The sequence below is a fragment of the Brassica napus genome, unplaced genomic scaffold, assembly GCF_020379485.1.
Source record: "Brassica napus cultivar Da-Ae unplaced genomic scaffold, Da-Ae ScsIHWf_3088;HRSCAF=3902, whole genome shotgun sequence".
In the NCBI taxonomy this organism is placed as follows: Eukaryota; Viridiplantae; Streptophyta; class Magnoliopsida; order Brassicales; family Brassicaceae; genus Brassica; species Brassica napus.
The window spans coordinates 44,206-67,435 of NW_026016323.1; the positions used below are offsets into that span (position 1 = coordinate 44,206).

Here is a 23,230-nt window from a genome sequence, read left to right on the forward strand (position 1 = left end):
ACAAATTCTTCAGGAAGAAGCTTGTTTACGGATTTCTTCTGTTTTGGCTGATGGCATAGTTGTGATGTTTTACCAGATAAATCCATTAACTTTCTTCTTTTCACCCTCAAGCACAACTTGGAAGATTCAGCACATCTTTCAGCAAAAAAGGTCTTCGCTGGAGCAAGGCTTCACATTGAGAACTTATCCTGTGCGGAGGAGAAAGATCCTGTTTGCCAAAAGAAGTGGATTGTAAGCTATGCCTAAAAGAAACTGCCTTTAATTCTTTATGATAAAGTTTTGATATTTACCTGTCAGAAAGCTCTGTTTTTCATATTTTCCAGAAAAGCTCTGGTTTTTTTTGTGTGTACGTTCTTCATGGTTGATTTCAATCTCTAGTGACAGTTGATAAAAGGGGTAGCTTTTCGTGTAGTTTAGATCCAATCTGTGTTTATGGATAATGATGAGTGCTTGTGTGGAAAATCTCACTGTTTCGAAACCATACTTATTTGACCCTTCCTTGTACCTCAAGGCTCTCAAATTATGCAGCTACCAAACCATGGAGAAACAGTTTGTGTTGATCCATGGGAACTCTGTCACAAATGGGTTCATCTCGAATCTCCACTTGAACAACAGCTTGGTGAACTTATACGCAAGACACGAAGATATGAAACATGCGCGCAAACTGTTCGATAGAATGTCTGAAATAGATGTTGTTTCTTGGACAGCTATGATCTCGGGATATTCTCGATGTGGGTATCACCGGAGCGCGTTGATGTTGTTTAAACAGATGCGGCGGGAGTCTATTAGGGCTAATGACTTCACTTACGGGAGTGTCTAGATGTCGTGCAAAGATTTGGGGTGTTTGAAAGAAGGGACGCAGATACACGGGTGTGTGGAGAAAGGGAGATTTGCAGGGAACTTGGTTGTGAGGAGTGCATTGCTTTCTCTTTATCCTAAGTTTGGTAAGATGGAAGATGCTTGTCTTCTGTTTGATTCAGTGAAAGAAAGAGATTTGGTTTCTTGGAATATAATGATCGACGGGTATACTGCAGATACTTCATTTGGTCTGTTTCAGCTGATGCTCGCGGAAGGTAATCTACGAGACAAGTGCTCAGGTGCTCTTAATGAGGGAAAAAGTGATCTACCATACTCTCATGTGATCTGCCATACTCTTATCTGTTTTCATACTCTTAGAGAATGTGGTTAATATCTAAAATACCCCTGACCGATTTAATGAATAAATTAATCGAAACTCAAATTAATCCACTCTCTCTCTCTCCCCTCTCCTCCCTTACCCCCCCCCCCCCCGACGAATTTCGACTCGAAGATTCACTCGAAGCCCACTCGATACTTCCCTCGTACTCATCTTCTCGTGAATTCGTTTGGAATACGATCTCTTCGCTTGGATACTGGATCATCGAGCTATTAATTCCGTTATACAGGGTTTGTATTTCAAATCGTCGTTAAGACCGATGTATATAATCCACCATAGACGAACTCATTATTCACGGGATTTCGATTAGATAGAAGATTTCGTATTTGTGTATGAACTAATCGACGATCGGAAAGTTTGAATGGTCTGTTGTTAGGGAATTCGATAATCAACAACTGTATAATTGAATGTCGGGAATCAAAGCTGATAACAATTTGGTTTTGAATTGAAGACTCGACTCCATATTTATAGTTTTAATTGAAAAATTCTTATTCATTTGGGTTTCATGAACTAATCGAGGATCGGAAAGGAATGATTGAATGTCGGGAATTATGACGATTCAATCGAAGATTAGACGTTCTGGCTTATCACTAATTGGTTGGTTACTGACACAACTCTGTGACATGGTATAACGAAGTATAACTTTAATGGTTTAACTGTGTAACCAAGTATAACGTGAATGGTATAACTGAATAAACAAGTATAACTTTAAGTGGTTAAATGTTTTTATTGCAGACAATGTGTCCATTTTCGACGAACATACACTTTGATTATGATGGACATTATTCTAAGGATGGAGATGATTATGAATGGATTCCAACCGATGCTCGTTTGTATGCTATATCCTTTAAGACATCATCGTTGGAGGAGATCACTTATTCGTTGTTGAAAGAGAGGATATGCAGGAATATGGGAATAGATCCGTTTACGAAGAGGCTCAATTTGGATTACATTCCATTGGTAGTGGAACCTAAGACGCAATCGTATATTTTGGATGATGAAGATGTGTTTGTTTATCTAACATCAGTTGATAGAGAGCAAAGAAGAAGTATTTTGCATGTGGAGGACATCGAAGAATTGAAAATAGTTCAAATAACCGAGCAACTGTCGAGAGTTGGAGAGAGCTCTTGTAGTAGGAACTATTGTGAGCGTGAGAGTGGATATGGAGAAGAAGATAATGTGGGCACAGGTTTGGAGCACGATGAACATCCCCACAAGAAACAGAAGAAGAGTAGGTTGTAAACCTTTCGGTTTCAGTTTTGATGTGGATTAGGTTGTAAGCCTTTCACTTTCGGTTTTGGTGTTTGCCTTTCACTTTCGGTTTTGGTGGTTTTATCGTATGAGAACGTTGTGAGGTGAAATAAATTTTATTTGTGTGTTGTATAACTAAGTGAAACTGGTATAACTACGTTATGTAAATTGAATAATATGATTGTAAATTCTAAACTTTGTAATTTAATTTTATAAGTCATGGAAGTAATACGATTGTAGTTTATTATTAGTGCTATGTTAATTATGATTTAATCAGAATTGTTAAAATTCTATCTCATTGCTTGGTAGCAATCATATAGGAAATACAATGTGTTATCATAGCTTTATCGCTGAAACTGACCTCGTTAGATTTGATAACTCTTTATGGCACGAAATCAAGTTTATATGTACATGATCGTATGAAAAATGAACTCAGGAAACATAATTGCATTGGTATAACCACAAAATCATTAATTCAAGTCGAGTATAACTAAGATAAATTGAAATAATTAAAAAGTGCAACTTTGACGCTTTCTGTAAAACTGAGTACTTGGTGAAACTTACAACAGAAAAAACCGTGGGATTCTTAATTTTTCCGTCCAGCTTTTCGAATTTCTAATTTCCCAGCTTTTCCCAATCGTTCAATCGAAGTATTAAAGACCTTTTTTTTAGGTTTTCCCCATTTGCTATCTTCATTTTCTCTCTCTTCCTTAATCTTTCTCCTCTCTCTCCTCGTCACTCCCTCCCTTCCTAAAAACCGAGATGTCCGCCGCTTCATCTTCCATGACCGATGGTCGGAGACGGATACGAACTCCGGGGATACCTAGTAGGTGTTGGTGCGGGGTGGGCGTCACCGAGATCATCTCCAGAAGCAATCCAAACCCATATCGCCGGTATTATCGGTGTCTCTTTGCGGCTTCACAAAGGGTACATCCGTTTGTTGTTTATATATCGAACGCTTATGAATCACGCTTACTCGTTTTGAAAAAAAATCATGTTGTAGCTCGAGAACGACAATCATGTCTTCAAATGGGTTGACGAAGCCTTCACCGATGAGATACAGCAGCTGAACTACCAAGTTCGAATGCTCAAAGAAGAAGTTCAGAGTCTCAAAGCAACAATAAGGAATGAAGGAGATATCCGCGAAGGTCCCAAAAAGATGCCCATGATAAAGATATCAGGAGGTTGTGTTCTTCTTACCATCGTTTTAGTTGTAGGAATTATGATGTACAAAAAGTAATTGAAATTCCTAAGAGAATTCCAATTCCTATAACTAACTGTTATTGCTAAGCTATGTTTTTCTAAGTTATGCGAAGTTGAACAACCATGTAGTTTGATCTATCGAAAAAGTTTCTATTATTTTTAGTATGTTAGACAATTGAGAAAGTGAAACTAACACAATATCTGACCTATTTATACGAAAAAGTCGAACAGAGGATTAAGTTAAGCCAGAAGTTGGAACAAGGATTAAGTGAAACCAAAAGTTGAAACAAGTGAGATTAAGTGAAACCAAAAGTTGAAACAGGTGAGATTAAGTGAAACGAAAAGTTGGAAAATTGACTAAGTGAAACTATAAAGTTGGAAAATTGAACAATAGAGTGAACAAAGTTGTACCGACAATAGAGATAGTTTCACCAACATTAACACATAGTTGTACCGATATTTAAACAAAGTTTCACCGACATTAAACATTTACACGAGACCTTCAACCCCATATTTCTGAACATAAGGGTCGCTGTTTAGTACAGACTGCCTGAATTCCTCAACCTCTAGCAAACGCGGATTGAACCTGAAGTCTGCAAATCCACATTCGGTCTGAAGCCATATATCATCAGGACCAAAATAATCTGCATGGTCTTGATTTTAGCAAAAGTTCTACTCAACTATCACATTTAAAACTAGACACAGAAACAACACTTACTCGTAGATTCACAGACTCTCCACATCTTAAGGACCACAATCACCTGTCTACGATCCCCACCACTCATGTCATCAAGACCATCCCGGAAGGCAACTGCCTGAGTGCCGGTCACCACACATCTTATCTGATGGTCACTATTCAGAATAAAGAAAAAGTGCGTCAGTTACAATATATATATATATATATATATATATATATAATTTTGCTTGGATCATATGTTACTTTATACTCACATGTTGTCCTTTATGTAAAACTTCATCCTTGGTCCTGAAGGGAAATCGAGATGGGCTTCCGTGTTGAAGACCACTCCCATTGTATCTACCATATAAGTGTTACTCAACTAAATCAGATCGTTTCACTTAGTTTCACTTACATCTACAGAGTTATACAAAGTTCTGAAACTAAGCCATGCGACTGTTGAGATTACCATTCCTAAATCAGTTGTGATTACCATTCTTAAACCATTCCTAAACCATTCCTAAATCAGTTGTGATTACCATTCCTAAATTTGTTCGTTTCACTTAGTTTCACTTACCTATGGGATATTTGAGGTCACGCCAGTGCATGCGAGGGATTGCATGGATGCTTTTGAAATCAAAGAAAAGACGATTGTTCAGAGGTTCGATGATGCGGACTTGCGTAACGCGCGAAGCAATTAGTCTGAACGGAGAGCTAGTTGTCTTGAAACATGGGTAGGCCCGTTCAACATCTACCACAAAGATTTCCACCCATCTTCCCTCTTCCTTCTCAAGGCCTCTAAAATTTTCATAATTCCCATAAGTGTTCATCTCCATCTTGTATCCCTACAAAAATAAAGTACAAAGATCATGTTTATTACATGTTACAAGGATCAAGTTTTTATTTCCGACGGTTACATGTTTATTACACAATTGAGAGATGATGATATAACACTTACATCTTCATCTGCGAGGATATAGTTATAGTAAGGCCCACTGTTGGTAACATAGGAATAGAAAGGGTAGATCCTTTGTAGTTTCACTCTGAAACGCCAAGCCTTGACCGCCGGGTTATAAGTAACCTCGGAAAGCTTATCGTACTCTGCCATCTTGTTTGTTGAGAGATGAGAGAAGAGATGGAGTATTCGCAGAGATGAGAGAAGAGATGAGAGAGGGAGAGAGGAGAGAGGAGATGGAGTAACAAATGAGTGTTTAAATGCAGAATTCTCTTAAATGCAAGAGATGTAGCGTATAAATGATACTCGGAAGTGTAATGATTAATAAAAGAGACTTTTTCACAAGAGAAGTCGTGGGGACGTGTTTTCCTTTCGACGAGTCTATCAAAAGTCGTGTTCGTTCCACGAGTCTATCAACCTCGGGCAAAAATAGGAGTAATAGATTCTAATAGTTCATTAAATTACAAGTTTTTTCTCAAAATTAATATTATCCTTTTCATTGATTATCTCCTACACTGGTAGTTGCTATCATTAAATATATGAACTCTAAATATATTCACTAACTATTATACATTTTGGAAACTGACCATCTTTTAAAAAATAAAACGATATAATATCTAAATTTCGTTAAGTTTTGTATAGTTTCAAATTTTCGTACAATATAAATTGTTACGTTTTGCTTAGTTTCATAAATTTAGCCCGTGATCTCCACGAGTTTCACTTACTTATACATATTTATGTATGTTAAAATTCAGGAGAGGCGACTGTTGCAGTCAGAAAGCGTGTGAGATAAGTTGAAGTAGTTATGCTTTCTCGGGGAGAGAAATGGTTTAATCTCGGGGGAGTCTCGAATCAATCAAGTAATAATACTCATCAAATCAACCTGAGTCAATCAAGTAATAATACTCATCAAATCAACCTTAAATGGACACGCCACTGTTCAACTTCATTAAATTACAGGATTTAGACAATCGAAATCATTTAGTTTCGCTTGCGTATGTATAGTTAGATATATCTTAATAAATTATAGTTTTACAAAGTTTCAATTCCAACAGACGCGACTGTTATTCAAAAGACGTGTGACAGAAGTCATGTCTTCTCGAGGAGTCCATCAAATCACCTATAAATGGTTTATCACTTCTACAATTACACTCTACAATTACATACAATTTCGAATCTCTACAATTTCCCTCATCTCTCTCACACAATAACATTTTTTCTTTTATCAGAGTTAGACATGGATTCTCTCCCTCCTTCAATGCTTCATAAGATTCTCTCTACGGTAGCAACGATGAATATCCGGAATTTTAGTTCTGCAAGGATTGCTTTTCCCGGGTTCAACGAAGTTGGAAGAGAAGATCACTTCTACAGATCGGCCAATCTCATTTACCTGAATGACTGGGTAGACGAGGTCAGTGCTGTTCGAACATTCAGGCTTAAATGCTACCGTTCGGGTAATCCAGAGGCCATATACTTGAGAGGTATGTATGAGTTCTTCATCCTCCATTTAGTTGATGAAGGAAGGGAAAAAATCCATCTTGCTGGTGAGAGAGGATGCGAGTTGGCCCAGTTTGTTGATGGAATGCTGAACTTAGCCTTTAGCGTTGATCATAGGGGAATTGTTCACAACTACCCTGCCTTTACTCGTCAACATGTTTATAAGATGTTTCAAATCATCTGTAGTTGGCAACTCTCAGGCCATTGGGATTACGATAAACCTGGCATGTTTCTATCTGTGGCTGAAAGGATAGATCCTAATGTGCCATGTGATTGCTGGTGTTCCCACATAGACCCTCCAGAGTTTGAAGTCTCCCTAGATGGATCACGATCACGGTAGAAATGCGATCGTTGTTTCTGGAATTGTGCAGCTTGGGACTTCTGCTACCAAATACACTTGATTGTTCGCACATGGCCAATTGAAGATTAGTAGAAGTTTTATCTAGTTTTACTAAGTTGTTAAGTTGATGAGCTGTTATGCTCTGTTATTTCTCTAGTTCTATCTATAAACATTATGTAATTACTCTAGTTATATCTATAAACTAATCTTTTTATTTGAACTTCACTAAATATATCAATAACAACACATGTGGCCGAACAATAACGTAATAATAAATTGCAATCTAAATGTGGAGTACTCAATGTGCGATTTAGTTCAATTTAGCATAACTTTGTAACTGGGACAGTATTTATTTGTTCAGGTTTTATTACGCTACACAGTTATACCAAAGTTTACAATTACACTAAGTCATATAAAGGTTTCAGAAGTTAAGGCGAAATAGATCCGAATTTATGGATCGGGTCTGGATGGTCCGCGAAATGGCCCTGGTTGGGTTGTAATTATGTAAGTTTCTGTTGGCTCTGTGGTCTTTTAATAAATTTTCTGATTTAATTAAAGATATATTAAATTCCAAATCCGGTCAGTTTCGGGCAGGAGTATCTCAGATCATTTTTTTTCGGGCAGGAGCACCTGAGCGTTTAATTCGTAATCTACACTCTTGTCTTTCATTCATTCATATTTCAAAACGATCAAGTGACCCAATTTGGTTAGATAGCTTTGAAATGGTCAGTGAATTACACGGTTTTGCGACCAATATTGGCTTCGGGAGATCAAATGTTGCACTGATTAGGTCTCTGACCGATGTGTATGCCAAGTGTGGTAGCCTTTCCAGTGCTTTGAAACTGTACGAGGGCACCATGAAAGGAGACTTGATGGCTTCGAATGGCATGCAGATCACGAAAACGCAGATCAAACCCAAAACGCAGATCAAGCAGAACAAATGCAGATCATGCAGAATAAATGCAGATCATTCAGAGCAAATGCAGATCAAGTAGAACAAATACAGATTAACTAGTTAAGCTAATTTATCGAATTAGTGTATTTAACCAAATGTTAAAAATAATTTTGTAAATTAAATATCTAAAACAAAAATACAAATTCTTATCGATTATTTTTTTATTAATTTAATAAATACAAAGAAAGTTTAAACATTATATAAAATGTAAACACAAATTACAACAAAAAAAACTGTAAACAAAAAAATATTATCATTCTAATAAATATATTGAAACTTAAAAACTATATAAAATTCATTAAAATGACAAAGAGTATTCCTTTTCCCTTTAATTATTTTTATTGTCTAAATTAAAATCCAATTAAGATCCAAAGATGTTAATTAGGTCTCGATATAAAATCCTTAACCTGAATATTCTGAATGTCAACACCACATAATTTTTTTTAATTCATATGAAGACCCATAGAGAACTTATGTGTTGGGCTTTCCTTTATAAACAATTAATAGAAAAAAATAAAAATAAAATTCACATGGATGTTCATTGGTCATCAGCATTCTCCCGGCTGATTTTCCTCATGTCCATGCAGATCAAAATTTAACACACAATTTAGTTCTGCATGCAGATTTTATTATTTTATTATTTACTTTTTGTTCTGCAATTAATAAACTGAATGGGGAATAAATACAGATCAATCTGCATAATGACTTAACTGCATTTTGTTCTGCACTGCATTCATAGCCGATATCTTGCACTGCTATAATTACAGGTCTTGCACAGTAGAACAATCTCACAAGTGATACTTATTTTTTGTTATGTTTAGAGTTTAGGGGTTGTCTTTAAGGAGATAAATGGAACAATATTCTTAATAAGGAGAGTATCATAAATAGGTGTGCAATTTTCTTAAATAGTCATTTTTAAGTTTTTTGTCACAAAAATAGTCTTCATAAAATAAAATAAGCAAAATAGCCTTTTTATTTTATTTTTTAAAATATTTATTTTTTATTTTTAAAAAATTTGAACTCATTCCTAAAACCCAACCCCTTAACTCTAAACACTAAGCCTTAGATTATTTAACCCTAAAAGTATAAATGCATATTTACCCTTCAATAAAATCTATTTTGGTCATTTTACTCAGTGAAAATCTATTTTTCTGAAAATAAACTAAAAAATGCTATCCGAGATAATTTTTCTAAACCAAGTCGTTGCACTATAGTGGTAAGTATTCCCGCCTGTTACGCGTGTGACCCAGGTTCGATCCCCGGCAACGGTGAGATTTTTTGGTTGTCAAAAAAAGAAAAAGGGAATTTTTCTAAATTGGTTTACAAAAAAAAAAACTAATAATAATTCAAAAATAGAAATCACATAAGTAACAAGTATTCTTAATTTTTAGGAATATTAGTTCAAAATGAACATATAATTATGTCTTTGCTGCAAGATCAAATATAGCTAATATTTTTGAATAGTTTTGTTTTTTTTATGGTGGCACGAATTTGGAATTTAGTAAATAATTTAATGTATATATTTTTATTTAGTTTGAATTTTAAAGTATATGGAAAATGTATCAAGAATATCGACTATATCAAAATTATAGAAAAACAAAAAATAAGGAATTAAAATATTTAAAAGATCAAAACAAATTTAAAATAATTTAGTAAAGTCAAGAAGAATATAAAGTTAACATTTATATATTAGGTTAAGAAATTAAATTGATTTATTTTTTATATAAACATATGCATAACATAATTTGGATGAAAGTCAATAATACATCTTCCAACTCATTACTCTCATCAATTTATCAAAGTGTGATTGTAATTACGTTTGAACATTTTATTATTATATAAATAAAAGAAACAAATATGTCGAATTTCAAAATCGGTTTTTAACAAAACCGGGAAAATCTGGTAGATGGTTAAGCTATGTCTATTGCTTATTAGCCTGAAAGAACATGTAACATGTTATGTAACTACTAGTTTAGTATTGGTAAAGAAATTGTTAAATAAAACCAAATTTCAGTTATATATACACTGAAAATTACATGTTTAGTCAAAAATGTTAACACACTTATCATTGACTAAACATATGAAAAACAGTTTAATTTGTTTATAAAAATGTTTACCATACCTCTGTTATGATAGCTTAATGTCTAGAATCTGCAATGAGCTTTAGCTATTGAACTTAACTCCTTTTTTTGAGCAACTGAACTTAACTCCTTTTAGAGCCAAATCACAGTATAGTCTATCATTCTTCCCAATATCACACTTTAAAAAATCATACTATTCGGCAATATATGAATAAGGAAAGGCTAAATAGATTACAATTTAATTTAAAAATCAACGAAATCGAAAGTTCAAAAGAACCTCACCCAAGAGTATTAGAAAAGTACAAATTATAGATTGGTAATTTTCTAGCTTACCAATACCTTATTTACTCATTACAAAAAAACACTTTATTTAGTATCTCCATCTGCAAATAAAAACCAGTAAACAATTGAAAAATAATTAGTAAATTCCAAAATTAATTTACTCATTAGCTTGAGAATAGATGATCTTTAGTACTTAAAGTATGATGCTATACCTTTTAAACTAAATAACATAACTGATAAGCAATACATCAGACATATGACTAAACCATGCAAACTCGATTAAATACTCTAATCTAAATGATGTGGATGTGAAAGCATAGTTAAGAAATTATATGTACATGCGAGAAAGATAACGTAACAAATACCTTTGAGATTAATAATTTGATTGTCTAAATTGAATGCCTATTTTTCTTGGCATTAAAGAGGATGCAGTAAAGTTGAAGAATTTGAGATATCAAACACCTGAAACCAAAAAAAAAAATTGATACCCGCGACTATGGAGCATTTTACCAAGAAACTGAAACAATTAACAAATACATGCAGTTAATATACCTCTGTGAATTTGTTTGAGAATTTAATCGTTGTTCCCCATGATGGCAGCAACAATTTTGTCATCTTCAACACTTCATGTTTCTCTAGTCCCTATAACTGTACATAAACCAAACTTTTAACAGCAATCTGAAACATTACAATTATAGGGGAAAAAGTGTAGTACTCTTTATCATATTTTCAAAGGTGTTTTCAATCTATACTATACCCTGCTATATTTTACGGTAAGCTTTAACGATATGATAGTGATACCTTTGATCAAAAGGCATTCTTGTGATTTTACCTCATCTGCCTCTGCTTTTTATTAGTAGAAGAGTAGTCACCTTTCTCAGGAACTTTTCATGAATCTTCAACGCTTCTTTACACGCTTTTCCACCCAATATCTGCAACCAAAAACACACTAAAGAACTGAGTTTCTCATGAGGTATCTTGGCATAGAGAGAGACCTGAACAACGTCGTCTAGGCCTTTAGCTTCTTTCAAGAGACGTTTGTTCTTTGTTCTTTGTTTCAAGAACACTCGCCACAACAAAAACCATAAGCGTGCTGTCGTGTTGCTCGTTTTGACCACTCTTTATATACTTTCTCTCAAACTTACCATACAGCTTCAGTAAACCTCGGATCCTGTTTGGTTCCGTTCTCTGTTTTTTTATATGATGCAAACTTGTTTGTATTGTACTCCATAGCCCACATCATCTGAAACCACATTCTTATTATCATCATCAGTTCAAAAAGAAACCGTAACAGAACATGAGCTGTGTCTTGTTACCTTACCTCCCAAAGGTAAAAGGCATCAAGGAAGGAGAACTCTTTCCTGGACAAAACCATCAGCATCCTTATAGCAAACAGAAACTCTCCACCGTCTAGATCCTTTGTTGTGTAAAGAAGAATACATCTCCCAACTTAATGCATACAAAACAAAGCTCAAAAGAAGACAAAAGTAAGGAATGAATACCTAGACGTTGGTGGAGTCTAGGATCTAATGACCTGTGAGAGCATACCAAGTTGAGTCTGTACCCCCATTGATGTGTTTTCTCTCTGAAAATTCAAGAAAAATATAAAAACCATGAAAACAACAAAACAATACCAACGTTTTAGATTCTTACTACTCTTCCCATTGCACGCTCAAAGCACCAGAAAGCATCAGCTTCATCTTCTAGTAGGATTATCATTGGCGAACATATATCATCCATTCCTACACAAAAATATATAGTTAGTTACCATACAGTAGCTTCATCATTAAGCACCAAGATGGACTTTACCTTGAACATAACCAATATCAGGATTCAACCAAGCGAATATGGCAAGAACATCCCAAAGTCTTGCTTGGTTATTCTCACTCTCATAAAGCATAGATAACGATCCGTTCTTATAACATCAAGCTTCACCATATCATAAGCAGATCTTCAAGAACATAAACTTATGTATTAGTAAAACAACCATACCTATTTGACTCAGTACTAGCATCCACTGGAGCACACGCTTGTCTGTAACAGCAGTTTTCACAAGCGATTCTTGATTCTCTGCTGAAGATTCTTCTAATGGCTGACCATCTTCAGCAACGATAGCCATTGCTACAAACTTGCCACTACCAACGAGAGGAACTATCTTGTGACATTTTTCTTTCCAAGTAACTTACAGCGCATTGAGTTTAAGACATGAGGATCGACCAAACTAGTTCGCATTTTAAAGAAGACAGAAGTATCTTCTGTGGTTGTCTGGATCGTAACCACCTTGAATGTAATAAGCACACCTTCAAGGTGCAAAAACCCCAGCACCGTATGCTTTCAGAAACGACACAGCTAGGCATTCACCCATCTACAACGTAACCACAAGATTCGAAACAAAACTTTCAAGAGTAAAGAAAATATATTCCAAGATAGAAACATTCGAATGGGTCTTAGAACGGAAAGAGAAAGAGAGATCAATTATTTAAGAGGCTTTATAATGCCTCAAACACACACAAACCATGATAAGTTTTCAAGAAAACGAGACATTAAAAGCCACCACGGAGACGCAACACCAAGTGAAGGGTAGACTCCTTCTGGATGTTGTAGTCGGCTAGGGTGCGACCATCCTCAAGCTGCTTTCCAGCGAAGATGAGACGCTGCTGGTCTGGAGGGATGCCTTCCTTGTCTTGGATCTTGGCCTTGACGTTATCAATCGTGTCCGAGCTCTCGACCTCCAGTGTGATGGTCTTACCAGTCAAGGTCTTGACAAAAATTTGCATGCCTCCACGCAGACGTAACACGAGATGAAGAGTCGACTCCTTCTGAATGTTGTAGTCGGCCAATGTACGACCATCCTCCAACTGCTTGCCGGCAAAGATCAAACGCTGCTGGTCGGGCGGGATTCCCTCCTTGTCCTGTATCTTAGCCTTGACGTTATCGATGGTGTCGGAGCTCTCCACCTCGAGTGTGATCGTCTTTCCCGTTAAGGTCTTGACAAAGATCTGCATGCCACCACGGAGCCTGAGGACGAGATGAAGAGTCGACTCCTTCTGGATGTTGTAATCGGCTAGGGTTCTCCCGTCCTCGAGCTGCTTTCCGGCGAAGATGAGCCTCTGCTGATCCGGAGGAATACCCTCCTTGTCTTGAATCTTGGCTTTAACATTGTCGATGGTGTCAGAGCTTTCCACCTCAAGGGTGATCGTCTTTCCCGTGAGTGTCTTAACGAAGATCTGCATCTGTTAATTCACAAAAGCTTTAACATCAATACTCAAACTCAGAGCAATTGCAAAACACGAATCACATACAATCAACAACTCAATCACAGATCTCCAAGAATCGAACGAAACGGACACTAATAATCAAAAATCACGACCACATCTATCGTTTAATCTCAACAAACCGATTGAAATTCCAAGAAACAGATACGATCCAATGAAACAACTAATCGAAGAAGAAAAACCTTAATCGTAATAATAATCCAAGAATACGAACCATAATAATCAAAATAACGACGATATCTATCGGCTAATCTCTTCAACTATACGAATGAAACAGCTAATCAAAGAATAATAAACAAGAATCTAACCTTGATCGTAATTCGCGAGAGAGAGAGAGAATTGAGAAGATTGTATTTCGATTTGAGAAGGAGGAGAGATGTTTTGGGTTTGATTTATAAAAGAGGATGAGGCAGGCTAGGTCACGAGAAAGCTATGACGGTGAAGAAATAGCCAATAATACTTTGACACGTATAAAAGATTACGTGTGCTGATCGTTATTTAGTCGCAACCTTTAAATGGAAGGTAATCTTCTCTTTGCCTTGATTACTCTTATTTTTAGGTTTTAAGGAAAAAGAGATGGTTGCATTCTTTAACCAAATCAAAATAAATGAAACTAGAAATCTTTTCAAGCTTCTAAAATTAAAGTTAAAAAATAGTAATGTTCAAATCAAAATCATTTTTTTCAAAAAAATACAAACATTATTTTAACATTATTATTTTTACTCATGGCACATAAAAACTCATAATTATTGATTAGTTAACTCGTACATCAAACGCATGCCTGACCATATCTAAGATAACGAGTTTATTCAATCTAAGATATGAACATTTCAGGTATTGGTTCGATTTGGCTCGAGTATTTCAAATATTGGATAATTCGGGTAAAAACTAAATAATTCATTTACTACCTAATGATTTTTGGTTTGGATTTGGTTCGGAAAGTTTCGGGTTTTTGTTTGGTTTGGATGGTAAAATTAGGAGCCAAAATACCCGGAAATTTTTGGTTCTTATTTTGTTTCGCTTCTGGTTCGGTGACTTTCAGGTAGTTCGGGTAATCTAGGTTAAATATCAGATATTTTAGATAAAATATCGAATAGTTAGGAGCATTTATATAAAATCTAGGATATTTCGAGTTATTTTAGATAAAAAAAAATATTTAGATAGTTTAGATATTTTATAATAATTTAGTTTTTACAAATATTATATTTAGTTATATGTATATATAATTAATATCTTTATATGTTCGGATAGGATATCTGTACCATTCTTGGTTCATTTCGGTTATTTCAAATATATAAATATAAAAACCATTGGGTATTTGAAGTGTTCAGCCCGGTTTCAGTTTCGGTTATTTCGGTTTGGTTCATGTTCAGTTATTCAGGTTTTTTTTACCCAAGCCAAATTCAGTCAATGAAAACCTCTTCGGATATAGTTGTTCGTTGATGGTTCTTCTTAGAAAAAGGGACTAAGTTGGGTTTCCTGAAGAAGTACAAAAGATGCGTCTGAAAGAGGAAGCTTGACTGGAAAATACATATTGGTAATTGAGATTGTTAATGACAACATTGGAAAGAAGTGGCAGTTTCAGATTAGATAGATAGCTCAGTTTGCAATTTGGTTAAATATGCGAGATAAGTTGTTGTCTCCTTTTAATAACAGCTTATGATTTTAGTAGATTATTACTATGAGAATTGTATGAAGTCATTAGGTCTAATTTTCATGATGATCACCAATAACTCCGTTACCTGGATTGTTCTTCAGGACCATACCTGAGTCGAACACATTATTCCATGGATTGGATCTCTTGTCATTCAACAGCAAGTCTGTTCCTTGTTCAACAGATAATGTTTTGATCAATAGTATCACTCCTCGTTAAGATTTTTTCTTCTTCACTCTGAAAAAATAACCTCAATAGGTTCAGCATCTATTTGTTTCTTGTAGTACACGCAACCTCCATCCCCTACTTTTTAGCTTGTGGATACAAAATGTATCCAAATATCCTCGTCCTTTTGTTTCAGCCAATATTTTTCATCTTATTCAAAATATTTTCATATAATGTCTCTTAATTACTATAAAGAAAGATTATCAGTAAATTTGTAAAACAATGTTTGTTAATTAGATCATCCGATAGAAAAGCTCTTACAAACACTATGCAAATGTCAAATTGAAACGTGCAAATTATATAATTAAAAACAGAATTAAATAATATTTCAAAAATTGTAACATATGGTTATATTTTTATTATTATATTATTTAATTTAGTTTGGTATTTAGTATATCATTTAATGGTGGAGTGTTACAGCATGTGTTTCCAGTTTGTGGAACGCCAATGATTTGTAACAGTGTTTACATATTTTGGTATGTAAGGCATTCGTGAAAAAATCAAAAATCATCCCAACACAAAAAAATAAAAAAAATCGAGTTGATTCAACGAAGTAAATAGTGCCGCCAAAGCAATTTTAAATTGGCAGACAGAGAAGTAATGAAAATCGTCTACCATACTGCTGTATGATATCATGTGGTAGTATATAGAGGCTTAGATCAGTTGTCTTCTGGACCTTTGTCAATACTTTTCCAAGCATCTATGGTTGATGACAGGACACAAGGTATTAAAAACAACTTCCTTTTTATCATGTGGTACTAGTATTTAACCATTCTTGCTAACATATGCTGCATCTAGATGGAACTCTGGGAAAAGGGAATGGAGATGGTTTTGCACATTTGGGAAGGCCAGATGACATTGATGTCTCCATTGAATTAAGAGACTGGTTGTTTGCTTTGGAGGGCAGGGAAGGTGTGACAGAAAGGTGTTGGAATAATGTTAATGAGGATATTGGTAGAGAAGAAAGGTGTTGGCACACAAATTTCCACACTTTCCAAGTAATAGCCAAGAGTACACCAAAGCTTGTGGATCCAAATCAGAAAGCAATTATGATGCTCACAGATATCCTGTAGACTCAGTTAATGTAAGTATCTGTAAACCTTATATTTTTCCACTGCTCAATCCCATTCCTGAACTTTCTGAGATTAAATGATAGTCAAATCATCTTGAGGGCTGCCTTTATCATCCTGATTTCTTGTAGACTCAGTTAATGTAAGGTATTATGTAGACTCAGTTAATGTAAGTATCTGTTCACCTTATATTTTCAACAGCTCAATTCCATTCATGAGCTTTCTGAAATTAAATGATAGTCAAATCATCTTTGAGGGTTGCCTTTATCTTCCTGGTGTCTTACAAAATAAAATTCTTGAATGCAATAATAACTGTGGACCTTTAGGTGTTACTGAGCTTTTTTTTTAATTTTATTTGGGAAATGTATTATAGGTCATTATCTGCCTGGAGGAGTAAACATTGAAGCTAACATTGTGGCATCTGAAGACAAATCTGGTCATGATGACACGTTAAACTGGGTGGCAGAAAGTCTGAAATTCTCTGTTAAACAACCTGTAAGTGAAACTAGAGAGCTTGCAGAGCTTCACTTAAAGCGGGAAAATTTTGTATTTTTAATACGCCCAGAACCTATATATGTGTATGCATTTGAGCTACGCCCAAAAGTTTTGATATTTACAAGAAAAGCTCTGTTTTTTGTCTGTGTACTTTCTTCATGATTGATTTCAAACTCTACGAATGTGGGGGGACAGTTGATAAAGGGGATAGCTTTTCGTGTGATTTAGATCCAATCTCTGTTTGTGGATAATGATGAGTACTTGTGTGGAGAATCTCATTGTTTCGAAACCATACTTATTAGACCCTTCCTTGTACCTCAAGGCTCTCAAATTATGCAGCTACCAAACCCTCGAGAAACAGTTTGTGTTGATCCATGGGAACTCTGTCACAAATGGGTTCATCTCGAATCTCCACTTGAACAACAGCTTGGTGAACTTATACGCAAGACACGGAGATATGAAACACGCGCGCAAACTGTTCGATAGAATGCCTGAAAGAGATGTTGTTTCTTGGACAGCTATGATCTCGGGGTATTCTGGATGCGGGTATCACCGGAGCGCGTTTCTGTTGTTTAAACAGATGCGGCGGGAGCCTGTTAGAGCTAATGACTTCACTTATGGGAGTGTTTTGAAGTCATGCAAAGGTTTGGGATGTTTGAAAGAAGGGATGCAGGTACATGGGTGTGTGGAGAAAGGGAGATTTGTAGAGAACTTGGTTGTGAGGAGTGCGTTGCTTTGTCTTTATGCTAAGTGTGGTAAGATGGAGGATGCTCGTCTTCTGTTTGAGTCAATGAAAGAAAGAGATTTGGTTTCTTGGAATATAATCATCCATGGGTATACTGCTTCTGCTGCAGATACTTCGTTTGGTCTGTTTCAGCTGATGCTCGCGGAAGGTAATCTAAACTCTTGTCTTTTATTCATTCATATTTCAAAACGATCAAGTGACTCAATTTGGTTAGATAGCTTCTTGTCCTGTGTTCTATGTCAGGGAAGAAGCCAGATTGTTATACCTTTGGGAGCCTCTTGAGAGCTTCTATCCAAGTTAACTGTCTTGAAATGGTCAGTGAATTGCACGGGTTTGCCATCAAGCTTGGCTTCAAGAGATCAGATGTTGCACTGGTCAGGTCTCTGATCGTTGCGTATGCCAAGTGTGGTAGCCTTGGCAATGCTTTGAAACTGTACGACCGCACGATGAAAGGAGACTTGATATCTTGCACTGCTATAATCACAGGTCTTGCACAGCAGAACAACTTCACAAGTGATGCTTTTGATATCTTCAAAGAGATGATACTGATGAAAACTCAGATGGATGAGGTTGTAGTATCCTCAATGCTTAAAATATGCACCACCATTGCATCCATATCCATCGGAAGACAGATCCACTGCTTCGCCTTAAAATCCTCCCAAATCAGATTTGATGTTGCTTTGCGTAACTCTCTGATAGATATGTATGCAAAGTCTGGGGAGATTGAGGATGCAGTCCTTGCTTTCGAAGAGATGGAAGAGAAAGATGTGAGATCATGGACCTCTTTGATTTCAGGATACGGAAGACATGGAGATATAGAGAAAGCAATAAGTCTTTATAACAGAATGGAGCAGGAAGGGATCAAACCGAACGACGTCACATTTCTTGCTCTCCTCTCTGCTTGTAGCCATACAGGAGAGACCGAGATTGGGTGGAAGATTTTAAACACAATGATCAACAAGTACGGTATCAAAGTTCGAGAAGAGCATTTATCTTGCATGGTAGATATGCTTGCACGCGGTGGAAACTTGGAAGATGCTTATGAACTGATAAGAAGTGAAAATAGCATCACGAGTCTGAGCTCATCAACATGTGGAGCTTTTCTTGATGCGTGCAGGAGACATGGGGATGTGCAACTCAGCCAAGTAGCAGCAGCGCAGCTTCTGAGTATGGAACCGAAGAAACCAGTCAATTATATTAACCTGGCAAGCGTATATGCATCTAATGAAGATTGGGACAATGCTTTGAAGACTAGGAAGCTTATGAAAGAGACTGGTTCTTGCAATAAATCTCCTGGATACAGCATTGTGTATTGAACAGAAGGCTATAAGACAACAATCTCAATAGAGGTTTTAAAGACAATGTAGTACAAATGTTTTAACACTGAAGTGAAGTTGATGAGGCTATAAATATCTTAAGGTTTCAGGGAGTCGCAATAATATTTTCCCAAAAGTGTGTATTGTGATGAATATATTATGTTGCAATAAAACAATGGATAGTTTTTTAAAACCGGTGGCAATGAATCAACATGGACCATAGCTGAAAGAAAACTCTCAGCACTAAGTGCTAGATAGATAGTCTGCATTTTGTAACTCCTAATCCATCAGTTCCTGTGAAGACTCTGATGCTACTTTGGTAACCGCGTCCCAACGCCATATAGTTCCGTCCTCGGAGGCAGCAATAATTGTGCTACAATGCCATGGGAAGAAACAGAGTGTGTCAGGAATCAAATGCTTTGCATTTTTGTTTGGAGTAACTACTGATTCATAAAATAGTAAAGTTTCCAATGCATTGGTGAGAGAGAAGATGAATATACTTTCCATTAGTGGACATAGCGGTTTGCCTGATCACAGACTTTGATAGACTGTGTGATAACCTATACAGAAACAGAAAATCATGTCAAGAATACAACAAAGACACCAAAGTGAAGCTTATTCATTTGTATTTGAAGATCCGAAAGTAACTTACACTGTAACCAAAACAGGAGGGCAACTCTTTAAATCCCAGACATAAATCTTGCCTTTCTGATTCCCTGATAACCAACCAACCGACCAAGAATGTTTCACAAAATTCACAAGAAAAGTTTCAAGTATTGTTTAATAGATTATAGCTTCACCTATCGAAAGATAATTGAGAGAGAGGTCGCAAGAAAACTTGATAAACCAGAGATTACAATTTGGAATAGGGTATCTAAGTAGAACATCTGAAGTACCCTGCAAACAACAACAACACAAAGAACATTTTTAATAAACTGAATGAGTCTGTTGTGTATGGGATAGAAATGAGATCCTAACCTCTCCAGGAGAATTATCTATCAGTTGTGGTTCCCACAACAGTATCTCATTCTCCACACTCTGAAATTAAGATATAACACAAGAGTAACCTTTAGTTTTTTTTTAGTTTATTCCACCAAATAAGTATGATTTTATTCACTACTGACTGACTAACCTTTGAAAGAATAAAATCACCAAACCAACGGTTACAGTCTACATAATTTGTATGAACTGAAGTTGTAAATACCTACACATAGAAGTAATGTTATTAACAAAGTTCATCAAGACATGTACGCTACAAGACAGAAACAGAATACTACTTACAGGGAATTGTACAAATTTTGTTGGGAACTTTGATGGATCATCCTTCCATGTGAATGACTTATCGACATATGTCCAAAACTCTGAAGGCAGCCAAAGAATAATAGAGATCATACAACTGTAAGAGATATGAACTTCCTTTCAAGTGTTGTGCTCGGTTTTAACTCGTACCTTTCATTGACCATATCTTAATAGTGGTGTCCATACCACAACTAACAAAACGGTGCTCATCATGGGGATGAAAGTCCTACAAATTTACAAAGATAAAGATGGTTATACTTGAATCAGACGATTGTTTTCTTTCACATCCACTGTGTTTATTGGCTTACCACGCTTACAACTTCGTATCTATGACCTGCAGTTCCAGCAAATATCAGAATACAAATCCCAGTTTCAACATTCCACAGTCGAACAGATTCATCCTGATCCAATCAAAGACCGGAAAAGCTCTTAATCCTCCTCAACCAAGTAAATGAACATCAGGACATTATTAGAGAGAAGTGATATACCTTGCTAGTAGAAAGCACAAGTTGAGGTTTCATATGGTGTGTCTTAATTTCATTCACTGAATCCCCGTGGCCCACAAGGGTCTGCACAGATTACACAAGAAAGATATTGAACAACTTGCTAGTAGGATACATAGAACATCCTTTTAACTCTTCATGTCAGTCTAAAGATAATTAAAAAATGAATAATACCTTATGAATAATTTTATCATTGACGTTAAGGACTCGGATTATGCCTTTCACTCCCCCAGCCGCAACAAATGGGTTCCCTTCAACGCCACACGCCCAGCTTACAGTGTAAAATGACTCCTCCTTCTAATCACCAAAGCACATAGACATACATATATATACCCAAATAGCTCTCAATGAAACTTTGCTGTTTTTTTATTTCATGGAAAAGCTACTAAACTATATAATATGTATACTTCCTTATAGTGTCACAAAAAAAAAGTATACTTGCTTACATCTTCATCAGTGTAGGAGTGCAATGAAGAAATGCCACCATCTTCAAGACAATTGTACAAATTAATCTACATAATAAGAGATAAACCAACGGCAGTAATGAGATTCTATGACTCAGCTCTGTAAAGGTAAAATGAAATCAAGATAGAGCAATCAAGTTTATTAGATTATATGAAGTCACTCCAGCTTGTGTTAAAACAGAAAAAAGCCATGAACTTTCACTAAAAAACATTAAGCTAAGACGGTTCATAGTCAAGCTAAGTAAGTTTTCAATTTTATTCAGAGGAGTGATACGATAACATCACAGGACAGCAATCAGAAACCCAAAATCAGACTTAGAAAAAAAAATGACACTTTGAACAGACCCAGAACTTAAAAATCTTAAACAGAGATTTGCAAAAAAAAGAAGAGATATTTTTTTACCCCATTGCCACCAGCGGAGACGAAACAATTGAAGAAACGAGCATCGATGGAGTTAAAAACAACAGAGTACAAAGGTATCTTCCCTTCTTGAATCCTGTTGGTCAGTTTGTAAGATTTTTTGTTGGATGGAGTCAAAGACCCGACAAGTGATTCGTTCCCTAAAGCTATCTTCGACATTTCAAATCTCTCGTCTCTCGGAAACTGCTCTTGTCGAAGCTTACCCAGTCTCATGCAATAACAAGTCTTCGTACGTTTCCACAATTTACTGTTTTTTTGTCTTTTTGTCAACTCGTTTTTTATAAGCAAGGAATTAATTTAACAATATATTTTGGGCAAATCTCCAAAATAGCACCTTTCTAAGTTTATATCACAAAAATAACACTCAAAAACTAAAATGACCAAAATAGCATTTTATCTTTTGAAAAATTTAAATTTTTTTATTTTTCAAAATTTGAAATCTTATCCCCAAAACCTCACTTCTCAACTCTAAATCCTAAAACCTAAACTCTAAATCCTAAACCCTAAACTCTAAACCCTAAACCCCACCCCTTAAGTGCTATTTTTGTGACTTTTGGCCTTGAGTGCTAGTTTGGGAACAAAAACTTGATTTAGTGCTATTTTGGTCTTTTTCTCATATTTTTTTTGGATTGTCTAATAAAAAAATTAGAGAAATATCATAGAATAGTACTAAATCTTTTTATAATCAAAATAGCTTTTAAAAATTAATTTGATCAAAATATATTTAATTAAAAAGGTAAATGACAATATATATATTTATATATATATAATAAATAAATATTTTTTAAAAAATTATAAATTTAATTTTTAAAAAAAATATTGGAACCTTTTTGAAAGTTTTCTTCCAAAATGTTTTTTTATTAAACGATTTTTAAAAAAGTTAGAAAGATTTTCCATCAGTTTCTACGAACATTTTTAGTGTGCTAGATACAAGGCCGGCTCAGGTACATGGGCGAGGCGACCGTCCATGACCCATAAGCAAGAGGAAGATGGGTCCATAATATTTTTTGAGTATTAGAAATATAAGAAGCAGAACAATTAGAAATGAAAAAAAAAAAGAATGTTTGTATGGGCTTTCATTTCCTCATCAACTATTTCAATTGTCGTTGTTTTATGAGATCATGTTCCTCATCAACTTATAGTAACTAGATAATTACATGCGCTACGCTGCGGGATTTATTTTATTTTTTATTTTTTTATAAAAATATTTTTATGGGCAGTTCTTCCAAATATATTTTTAAAAGTTTTTGTTAGAAAAAAAATTCGGTGAGAAAATTACCAAAATAGATTTTATTAAATAGCCAAAGACACTTCTACCCCTTATATAT

General features: G+C 35.4%; 4 protein-coding genes and 1 pseudogene across 4 annotated transcripts; 2 read left to right on the forward strand and 3 right to left on the reverse strand.

The window, feature by feature from the left end:
- The first annotated feature begins 233 nt into the window (after positions 1-233).
- On the forward strand, positions 234-8,913 carry LOC125603074 (annotated as a pseudogene).
- Positions 8,914-10,852: 1,939 nt separating this feature from the next.
- Positions 10,853-12,554, reverse strand: LOC106453892 (TBC1 domain family member 17). Its single transcript, XM_013896091.2, has 10 exons — positions 12,444-12,554; positions 12,245-12,350; positions 12,089-12,177; positions 11,970-12,020; positions 11,757-11,852; positions 11,599-11,678; positions 11,431-11,485; positions 11,308-11,367; positions 10,988-11,077; positions 10,853-10,897 (listed from the first exon to the last, which is right to left on the reverse strand). The coding sequence occupies exons 1-10, from the start codon at positions 12,552-12,554 to the stop codon at positions 10,853-10,855; spliced, it is 783 nt and encodes a 260-aa protein (XP_013751545.2).
- Positions 12,555-12,832: 278 nt separating this feature from the next.
- LOC106451850 (polyubiquitin 11) lies at positions 12,833-14,155 on the reverse strand. The gene is made up of 2 exons (XM_013893827.3): positions 14,019-14,155; positions 12,833-13,668 (listed from the first exon to the last, which is right to left on the reverse strand). Exon 2 carries the CDS (start codon positions 13,666-13,668, stop codon positions 12,979-12,981), a length of 690 nt encoding a protein of 229 aa, XP_013749281.1. The 5' UTR covers positions 14,019-14,155; the 3' UTR covers positions 12,833-12,978.
- A 1,818-nt stretch (positions 14,156-15,973) lies between these two features.
- Positions 15,974-19,335, forward strand: LOC106453895 (pentatricopeptide repeat-containing protein At3g20730-like). The gene is made up of 2 exons (XM_048774340.1): positions 15,974-18,047; positions 18,143-19,335. The coding sequence occupies exons 1-2, from the start codon at positions 17,405-17,407 to the stop codon at positions 19,213-19,215; spliced, it is 1,716 nt and encodes a 571-aa protein (XP_048630297.1). The 5' UTR covers positions 15,974-17,404; the 3' UTR covers positions 19,216-19,335.
- On the reverse strand, positions 19,300-22,145 carry LOC106451849 (polycomb group protein FERTILIZATION-INDEPENDENT ENDOSPERM-like). Its single transcript, XM_013893826.3, has 13 exons — positions 21,885-22,145; positions 21,464-21,529; positions 21,192-21,314; positions 21,003-21,083; positions 20,823-20,915; positions 20,665-20,740; positions 20,497-20,576; positions 20,348-20,419; positions 20,194-20,253; positions 20,016-20,112; positions 19,868-19,931; positions 19,716-19,775; positions 19,300-19,588 (listed from the first exon to the last, which is right to left on the reverse strand). Exons 1-13 carry the CDS (start codon positions 22,113-22,115, stop codon positions 19,495-19,497), a joined length of 1,197 nt encoding a protein of 398 aa, XP_013749280.1. The 5' UTR covers positions 22,116-22,145; the 3' UTR covers positions 19,300-19,494.
- Between the last annotated feature and the right edge of the window lie 1,085 nt (positions 22,146-23,230).

Bases quoted from the DNA above. Each gene is read 5' to 3' on its own strand.
- LOC106453895 (XM_048774340.1), top strand. From the start codon at position 17,405: ATGATGAGTACTTGTGTGGAGAATCTCATTGTTTCGAAACCATACTTA. The intron at 18,048-18,142 runs GTAATCTAAACT...GTTCTATGTCAG, and splicing joins TCAGCTGATGCTCGCGGAAG to GGAAGAAGCCAGATTGTTAT.
- LOC106451850 (XM_013893827.3), bottom strand. From the start codon at position 13,668: ATGCAGATCTTCGTTAAGACACTCACGGGAAAGACGATCACCCTTGAG.
- LOC106451849 (XM_013893826.3), bottom strand. From the start codon at position 22,115: ATGAGACTGGGTAAGCTTCGACAAGAGCAGTTTCCGAGAGACGAGAGA. The intron at 21,530-21,884 runs GTAAAAAAATAT...CTTATTATGTAG, and splicing joins TCTCCGCTGGTGGCAATGGG to ATTAATTTGTACAATTGTCT. The intron at 20,577-20,664 runs GTACGAGTTAAA...GGCTGCCTTCAG, and splicing joins TAAGATATGGTCAATGAAAG to AGTTTTGGACATATGTCGAT.
- LOC106453892 (XM_013896091.2), bottom strand. From the start codon at position 12,554: ATGGCTATCGTTGCTGAAGATGGTCAGCCATTAGAAGAATCTTCAGCA. The intron at 12,351-12,443 runs GTACTGAGTCAA...TGATGTTATAAG, and splicing joins GTGTGCTCCAGTGGATGCTA to AACGGATCGTTATCTATGCT. The intron at 12,178-12,244 runs GTAAAGTCCATC...ATTTTTGTGTAG, and splicing joins TGATATTGGTTATGTTCAAG to GAATGGATGATATATGTTCG.